The sequence below is a fragment of the Cyrtonyx montezumae genome, unplaced genomic scaffold (genome assembly GCF_038088225.1).
Source record: "Cyrtonyx montezumae isolate F1298 unplaced genomic scaffold, pur_monq_1.0 scaffold_82, whole genome shotgun sequence".
Classification (NCBI taxonomy): domain Eukaryota; kingdom Metazoa; phylum Chordata; class Aves; order Galliformes; family Odontophoridae; genus Cyrtonyx; species Cyrtonyx montezumae.
This window is the reverse complement of record NW_027072092.1, coordinates 422,305-430,998: the sequence shown is the minus strand read 5'-3', so window position 1 is coordinate 430,998 and position 8,694 is coordinate 422,305. Positions and strand designations below refer to the sequence as shown.

General features: G+C 63.7%; 1 protein-coding gene across 1 annotated transcript; it reads right to left on the bottom strand.

Moving 5' to 3' along the window:
- Positions 1-362: 362 nt before the first annotated feature.
- ORMDL3 (ORMDL sphingolipid biosynthesis regulator 3) lies at positions 363-5,638 on the bottom strand. The gene is made up of 4 exons (XM_065753788.1): positions 5,543-5,638; positions 2,606-2,801; positions 1,455-1,606; positions 363-1,363 (listed from the first exon to the last, which is right to left on the bottom strand). Exons 2-4 carry the CDS (start codon positions 2,777-2,779, stop codon positions 1,228-1,230), a joined length of 462 nt encoding a protein of 153 aa, XP_065609860.1. The 5' UTR covers positions 2,780-2,801; positions 5,543-5,638; the 3' UTR covers positions 363-1,227.
- Positions 5,639-8,694: the final 3,056 nt, after the last annotated feature.

Below are 8,694 nucleotides of genomic sequence, written 5' to 3'. Positions count from 1 at the left end.
AGAGTACTACTAGATCTTATACACTATCTTGGAGCTCCTCTGTGTCCTACGCTCAGACCCTCAAACACAACTTGCTATCCACTCTGGCTTCTCAAGCTAGACTTGGCTAAATAAGAACAAAACCAGCATATCCACCAGTGTGAGCCAACGTAAGCACTAAGACAGCCAAGAACACAGGTTTTCCTACGGGAAAGCATGAGCAAAACCACATCTCATCCAGCACACAACCTGCAAGAAAAAAAGGTTGCTTTGAGCAGCACGAAGGCACCGCAGCCAGGAAACCCAAACCTGCAGACGTTCGGTGGAGGATGGAGGGGGAAGAAGGCTTGATGTCATTCCCATACAAAACCAACTGTTGCCCTCAGCGCCCTCCTCCTGCTCAGCTCAGCACCGGGTACCTCGGGGTTGTCTTAGTTCATCGTTTCAGTGAGCTGCACCGGGGTCCTTAATACAAATGCTTCGCTGCCTGAGAGCTCAGAGTGCTGGAAAACTGGAGAGGTTTGGGACGGGGAGCAAAGTGACCCACACTGAGAACAACAGCTGTGGGTTGGGAGCTCGGGGCCTTTCCTCTGATCTGGGTGAGTGGTTCCACAGAAACCCAACGCCGTCTCGAAGTGGAGGTCATTTTGGTTTTCCTCCTGTGCTGCTTTTAGTAGAACTTCCTTTCTCAGTGGCGTAAAAGATTTCGAAATAAAAACTTCTCCTTCTATTCCCCTCCCTCTCTTCCTCTGCCCAAGAAATGGAACTAAAACCTGAAGCTGGGAGAGCTGGGCTGCGTCCCTTTGGATTTCCCCACGTATCGCTTAAAGCACCTGGCTTCAGAAAGGGAAACACATGGTAAAGTGCACTGACCACAGCAATCGTACCAGCACTAAAAGCTTTTCCCCTCGCCCCTGTTCTCACTGTTCAACGTCTGGGACAGACGGCAATCTTCCCACAGTTCCTCCTCCTTGTACCTTGAAGTCTCGGCATGTCTGCATCTACGTGTGACGCTGGGAGGAAAGGAGTCCAGCGCCGTGCATCCTGCTCCTCACTAAACTCTACTCTGGAGCTGGTTTAGATTTATTGGGCATGAGGATCCAGCATGCGGTATATGTCTATTGGGTACTGCATTTAAACAGCTGCTGTGAAACTATCCCGGTGTGCGTGGGGAGGGGGCAACGGGGCCAGGGGGGAGGACCCCCGTCCCCAGCCCCGCTCCCCCTCCACGCGCTCCATCTCTGCAGATCAGTACTTATTGATCCCAAAGATCCGTACCCCGTGGAACTGAGGCAGCTTGGGGATGAGGACGCTCATCAGGGAGACGGTGTTGATGACGAAGTGTATCCGGTCGTACTTTGTGTAAAAGCTGGTGAGAAAATACCTGGAGACGAAGGGAACAAAAAGAGAGAGAAAGCGAATGACGGAGCCCCGAGTGCTCGGCACGGCCCGGCCCGGCACCCCACAGCACTCACAGCACGATGGGCATGATGGTCAGGAACTTGCGGGACGCCGTGAACTGCACGCCGTAGTCCATCTGCTCCCAGTGCGTGAGCAGCCGTGCCTTCCCCTGGTCCGGGGTCTCGAAAGGAGTTCCCTTCACGGTGTGCAGGAAGATGTACATGCTCTGCAGCGAACACAAACCGCACGGTGCTGTCATGCTCAGCCTGCAGCAGCACGCTGCCCCGCTAGAGGGATGCACTGCAGCCAGAGCTGAAGCAAAGTGGTGGGGGGGAGGCAGCGAGCTGCCGACAGCAGTGCTAAATGCTCTCTAAAAGAAGTGCAGCTAGAGCTGCAGGCAGGAAGGATCTGTTCCTGTTCCCAGGATGAAATGGACAGGGATCTCCTGGAAGCAAAGGGCCACAGAGGTGATAGAGGGCGTGGAAAACCTCCCTTACGAGGAAAGGCTGAGAGAGCTGGGGCTGTTCAGCCTTGAGAAAAGAAGGCTCAGAGGGGATCTGATCCACGTCTATCAGTATCTGAGGAGCGGGAGGCAAAGGGACGAGGCCGGACTCTTCTGAGCAGTGTGTGGTGACAGGATGAGGGGAAATGGCCACAAACTGAAGCCTAGGAAGTTGTGCACCAATGTGCACAAGGACTTCGCCGTGCAGTGACAGAGCACTGGGGCTGCACACAGAGGTGGTGGAGTCTCCTTCTCCGTTCCAGACCCCAGCTGTGCACCCTGGGCCGGAGCTGCTTGGCAGGGGGTTGGACTCGGTGATCTCTGGGGGTCCCTTCCAACCCCTACAGCTCTGTGTTAACCTGAGTGCCACACAGCCTGCAGATAAGCAGCGAGCACCTGGCTCGGTCAGCCGTGTCTTTTACGTACGGCCCTCACGGCCCTTAACTCCTCTCTGCTCCCAGGACCAACTGGTTTCAGCTGGCAGCGAGCAGGGGAAGGAGCTGGGCACGCAGGCAGCTGCAGTGCACTCAGCCCCAGCAGTTCTGGCTCCTGCTTTATTGGGGTGTTTATGTATTTTGATGTCACCAGAGATGTGGATCACACCAGCATCCCAAGTAAGGAACCTCTGGGCTGCTCCCAGGCTCAGATGTTGAACGTAAAGGATCCAAAAGTGATGACTGTGGCTCTGAAGCACTTTGCCTCTTTTACCTGGGTGTGGCTTACCATGTTGTGAATGATGTTGGTCAGAGTCCAAACCACGGGGACGCTGAAGAAGGGGATGCTGAGGAGCACGACGTGCAGCAGGCCGATCCCGAGCACGTAGGACAGCCAGATGCCCCGGCTGTTCATCACACGTGTGTTGGGGTTCACCTCGCTGTGTGCTGTTCCCACGTTCATGTTGGCTCTTGTTTTCACGCCTCTGAAAGGAAAGCAGAGCCAGGTCAGTGCTCAGCTCGCTGTGTTCACCCACGTTTCTCAGCTAAGCTCACGGTTTAGGCTTACTGGGAAGATGGGAGCTCTCAGCAACAATCAGGGATTACGGGAAAGAACGCGACCAAGAAGCACTGTAATGCAGAAAAGCTTTGCACAGAGATCAGGGAAGGTCTTGCATGAAATACTCAGTCTGTTTCCCAAGGAAACAATACAGCCTGTCCCTCGCACAGCAGCCCCAAAACGACGACTTCTTCCTGATGTTTAGCCCTGGGCTTTTGCTGCTTTGGTTTCCACAGCTGAAAACCAAGCTGCAGTTCTGTCCAGCTCTCTGTCCCAGGGGGAGAGCCCACGCCAGATCTGACATTACACTCTGCATGTCGCTGCCAGCTGCTCCACGTTCCCCTTCCGAGTGCTGGGCCTGGTTTGTCTCAGCAGCTGCTGTGCTCTGAGCCTGCCTGCTGCTGCTCACACGCTCAGCTCTGCAGCTCTGGGACACTCAGGAGCTGCTGGATGCTCCCTACCCCCACTGCCCCAGTGCCACTCGTGGAGCTTGCATCTGGAGAAGGTTTTTGTTTGGCAGAAATGTGCAGCTTGCTGTGTCAGTGGCCGTTGGGTCCGGGGTGCTCTGGACAAAGCAGCCTGCTGTGGGGGCAGGGCCGGAGCTGGAGCTCAGTGCTGCGGTCCCTCTGGGACAGCAGCTCCATCTCAACCCGGCGTGGTCTCTAATGGCTCTCAGAAGGAAATCTGGGGGTTGCCGTGACGTGTAACACACGCTGAAAATGTGACACTACTGGGGGGGGGGGGGAAGAAGAAAGAAAAGCAACTAGTGCTGCGGAATGCGTAAACAGGAGCACTGCTCGACAGACAGAAGAAATAACTCTCCGAGATATTGGTGAGGCCTCAGCTCAAGTGCTGTCCAGTTCTGGGAGGAGCTGGAGGGAGTCCAGGGCAGAGCTGTGAGAATGAGCAGAGGTGCAGGAAAAACATGACCTGCAAGGACACGTCGGAGGAAATGGGTTTGTTTAGTCTAGAGAACACTCGAGAAAGAGGTGATGAACAGTCCCCAAACACCTCGGGCATCCACAGAGCAGCGTTCAGCACACAGTGGAGGTCCCCGTGGGACCCTCTGCCTCCCCCCCCTTTTCCTGCAGACCTCCTGCAGCTCCAGGGGCTGAACTTCAGATTCTGGGAACGACTCTGATGGCACTGAAAATGAATGAGCAGCTTCTCCACGGGGCTGAGCACCAAGCAGGGCAGCTGCACGTGTGCGTGGGGTGGCAAAGGGCGAAGCTCAGAGTTCTGTGCCTCCGTTTCCTCTCCCGTCGCAGTGACTGCGGTGGCGAAGCACCAACAGATGCAGCACAGGGGGTGAATTCCTCCTTGCGTGCTCTTCCAACTCGGCCTTCCCCACCTCTATAACATTTCCTTCGTGAATCTTTTCTCAGTTTCTGAGCTCGTGTTTGCAGCCCGAGCTCTGTGCTGGCTTCGGACTGCACGCGGAGCTCTGTGTGCTATTGCAAAAGTGTGGCTGAGAGCAAGCCCTCCCCGCCCCCACCCCAGAGCCTTTCTTGTTTGCTTTCTGCTTTTACACTGGGGATTTGTTCACCTGCAGGAAAGCAGGAGGACCTCCAGTTCCGCCCCTGCAGCACAGCACGTTCCCAGCTGCGCCGTGCTGGGTCCTGGCAGAGGAGTTTAAGGTCTCCCTGCACTGAGTGTGAAGGTCAGGGCTTGGACAGCGGCTGTCCAAGGAGGGGAGAAGTCCTGAGCACGGCCGGATGGGGGGAGCGGGGCCCTTCCTCACCGTGCACCGCGGGACCGACTGCTGCCGTGCTGGGGGAGCACGAGGCCCTGCGTGGCCGTGACACACCTCCCTGCTCCGAGCGACACAAACCCACGCGGCAGTTCGCACTTGTGTCGCTGTCTGTCCTCCGTCCATCAGCCCGCGCCTTCCCCACCTCCTGCACTGCTCCCAGAGGAGCGTCCCCACCTCCCGCCCCGTCCAACAAACGCCGTCGGATCGCCCGTGCTGGCCCGCAGCCCGGCAGCTCCTGCGCAGGGCTTTATCTGAGGGCCGCAGGGGTGGGGGAGGCTGCAGGTGCTTATCTCGCTGCATCTCCTGCTCGTTCCCAACGAGTGCGGGCGATTATGACCCGGCGGAGCCGCGGCGGAGCCGAGATCCCTATCTCTGGCAGCGGCAGCGATCCCCATCTCCCGAGCGGATAAATATTTTAAGCCCTTCTTTGCAAGATGGCATCGGTGCTTGGAGCGGAGTATCGAGTACCTCCGAGACGTCAGCACACGCGGCAGCTGAGATGGGAAGGAGGCGGCGGGGGGGGGGGTCGGAACTTTGTGCCCCGCGCTGCCGTGGGGTGCGGAGCCACGCGGGGCGGCCGTGGGCCGAGCGATCCCCGCTCCGCTTCCCTCGGGCCGTTCTGCTCAACGGGAAACTCCGGACACAAAGGAAGCGCTACAAGTGAGCGCGTTCCGATCTCGCGTGGATGCGGGCACCGCATCCCGGACCGCGCTCAGCTGCACACAAAGCCCTGGCCCCATCCCAAAACACGCGGGGACGGAGGGCCCTCCGCCCCGCAGCGCTCGGCCGAGCCCCGCGCACCGCCCCGTCGGACCCGGCCGTCCCCCCTCCCCCCGCCGCCGCCCGCCCCGGTGCGCGGGGCATCACCGCGTACCCCGCAGAGCCGCTCGGCCCCGCACCCGACCCGCACTCACCGCCGCGGCGCTCCCAGCCCGGCCCGGCTCCTGCAGCCCCGGCTCGGCCCGGCTCGGCCCGGGCTCTCCGGCGCGCTCCCGGCGGACACCTCGGCACGGCACGGCACGGCCCGCCCCACCGCCCGGCACCACGGGAGCTGTAGTGCGGCAGCGCCGTGCGGGGAGGGGGGGGGATGTGTGGGGTGCGGGGCAGCGCTCGGAGCACCGCGCAGTGACCGCATGGCGGAGCGGATGAGGCTGCGGGGACCCCTCTGCCGTTCCCCCGCGTGTGCCCTCGGGCCGTGTGTGTACGGTGCTCCGGTGTGGGCTGATGGGTCCCCGCCCCATAGCGGGTAACCCCCCCCCCCCCCCTCCGGTGACGCTGAGTTGTTTTAGTAGCGTAGGAAATAAAGTTACCTTGCCGTGTGCTGCACAATTCTGCTGAGTACGCAGAAATGTTCTGCCCGGGGGGAACCGCTCATCCCAACCCCTGCAGCCCCGCGCTGCGTGACCCCGACCCCTCTGCTCCGTGCGTGGCTGAGGGCGGGGGGCTGCGGGTACGGCGCTGGGGACCATCTGTCCCGGCCTTTGTCGGCTGAGCCGTCGCAGCTCTCCGCGCGCGTCCCCGCTGCGCGGCCATCTGTGCGGGCTTTGTGTGCGCGGGGCTCCCGCCGGGGAGCAGCGGAGGGTGCGGGGTTTTGTTCGGGGCACAGCTTGGGGGGGGGTGGGGGAGGTAGGGGGGGGTTGGTCGCCGCTGTGCGTGCCCCCGTGGGCAGAGGGATGGATCCGCTGCGGCGCTGACGATGGGTGACGGCCCCGGAGCTGCGGCCGTGGGCATCGTGCCTCCATCGCGGCTCTGCACGAGATGCTTCCCCCCTCCTCCCCACGCAGCCGCTCCCGGAGGGGCTCTGGCGTGGGGGGGTCCCGCACCGCGGCCAGGAAAACCCACCCGCATCCTCTGGGTGCTGCGGGGATGCTGCGAGCGGAGGCGGGATCCCGCGGGAGCGGCCCTGCTTTGCAGGGGAGCCACGCTCACGGCAGCTCTATTTTTATCCCCGCTCCTGCGTGGCTGAGCAGCTCCCTCTGCGCGGTGACATCTAATTTAGCAGCTTCCCCGCACCCCGCTGACTCCGCACGTGAGGGGGAAGCACAATGCGGCGGCTATTTTTAAACGCCCATAAATATTAATCCCGCTCGGTGATGCAGCAGCAGCATCGCTCGGGAGTGCAGAGTGTGAGGGGGGGGGGGCAGCCTGCATTCACCCCCACTCCTCCCTAAGGGAGCCCCCGTGTTTGGGAGAGGAGTGGGGTGATCCGGGCCCACACCCACAGCCCGGGCCGGCGCTCAGAGCAGTCCCCCGGTGGGGATTTGGGGGGGGTGGGGGGGCACGCTCGTCTTCTGTTTGCTGGTGCTGCTGCCGGCTCTATGGAGAGCCGCGGTGGCAGGGAGGAGCCGGTGCTGGCTGTTTTTAGCTGCAGTTGTGGGAAAGGGTCTGCACAGGGCTGTGCTGCACTGCAGCCCCGAGATTATTATGGGGTGGGGGAAGGATGGTGACCCGGCGGAACTGGTGCTGTGGAGATCGGGGCTTTTCTGACCGAGCAGGGTGGGAGGAATGGGATCAGGTCCTGCTCCAGTCCCTCCAGTCGGACCCAGTCCCGTCCCAGCGCAGCGTGGGGATCCTCTCCAGCCCCAGGGGTGGGGACACCGACCTCCCCACTGCCGTCACCGGACGGGAGTGGGCCCACACGTTGTGTACCGACCCCCGCACCCCCAGACCCGCACTGGCGGCACCGCACCGGGTCTGGCTCCAGCCGTGCTGCCGTCAGCTCGTGTTCTGCTAATGGGGCCGAGACGCAGCCCAGGCGCCTCGTAAACCGTTTATCCTCCCCGAGCAGCGGGGGAACATCAGCGCACGGTCCCTCCAAGGAGGACCGCGGATGGAGGAGAGGCGGCCACCGCCGTCTTTGTTCACAACGCGGCCCTGGGCCCCGGTACCCGGTGTTCCGTAGGGGGGATCCCCGGTGTCGGCTGCCTAAGGGGGCGGCCCCAGCCCGGAGCACCGGGGCCCGGTAACGGCGGCCGCTCTCCATGGTCCTGAGCCGTCCCCGGTGCCGGTCCCCGCTCGGCTCACGGAGCCCCGGGCAGAGCGGCTCGCGGCGGGGATGGGGAACCGTTCCGGTCCCCTCCGTGCTCCGCCGCCTCGCTGCCCTCCGCGGCTCGGGTTACCCCGAGTAAGCGATGCCGGTGCCGACGGGAGGCGGCGGGAGGGAGGGGGCCGCGCTCCGTGGTGGGAGGGGGGAGAACCGGGGGCGATCCCGCTCTCCCTGAGACCGTGGGGAGTGGGGGCAGCCCCGGGCTGCGGGGAGGGGCGGGGGGGCAGAGCCCGACTCCGGGCAGCGCCCGCCGGCGCCGTTCCCACGCGAGGTCCCTGCGGTCCCGGGGATCCCGGAGGCTCCGTTGGTCGTGGCCGCCCCGGGTCCCGACCTTGGGGGGTCCCGAGCGCTCCTGGCGGGGTTCTCCTCGCGTCCCCACAAGGAAGGAGTCCCGAACCGAGCTTGGAGAAGAACCGAGGGGGAGGAGGGGGTGTCAGGCGCCGTGCAGCCCCCCCGGCGGGGCGGGCAGGGGGCGGGGAGCCCCGGGGAGGCCCGGCCGGTGGAGCCCGCCCACCGGCCCCGCCGCCGCCGCCGCCGGCTCCGGGCCCGCCGCGCTGCGCGGGGCGCGGCCGCTCCGGCCCGGGGCGCGGGGCCGCTCCGTCGCCGCGGGGTACGCACGGCAGGTGAGTCCGCACCGGGACCCCGCACCTCAGTGCTCCCCGGTAATCCCCGGCTTCGGGAGGGGCAGGGCGGGAGGCTGCGGGCGGGGTCGGGGGATGGGGGGGGTCCCCAGCAGCGCCGCGCCGAGCTTCCCCCGGGGAATTACCGGGGCTTCCCTCGCCCGCAACGCCCCCGGTGCCGAGCGCAGCCGGAGCTGGAGCGGGACCGGGGGGATCCCCGGGCATCCCCGGCTGCTCTGGGCTCCCGGTGCTCGCACAGCCCCGACGCGGACAGCCCCGACCCCTCCGCTGCCGTCCCCGCGATGCTCGCGGTTGTGCAGGAGCTGCCCTCGGTGCCGTGCGCGGTCCGGAGTGCCGCGGCCGGAGCCGCCTGACCCCCCCCCCCCGTGGGGTCCTGGAG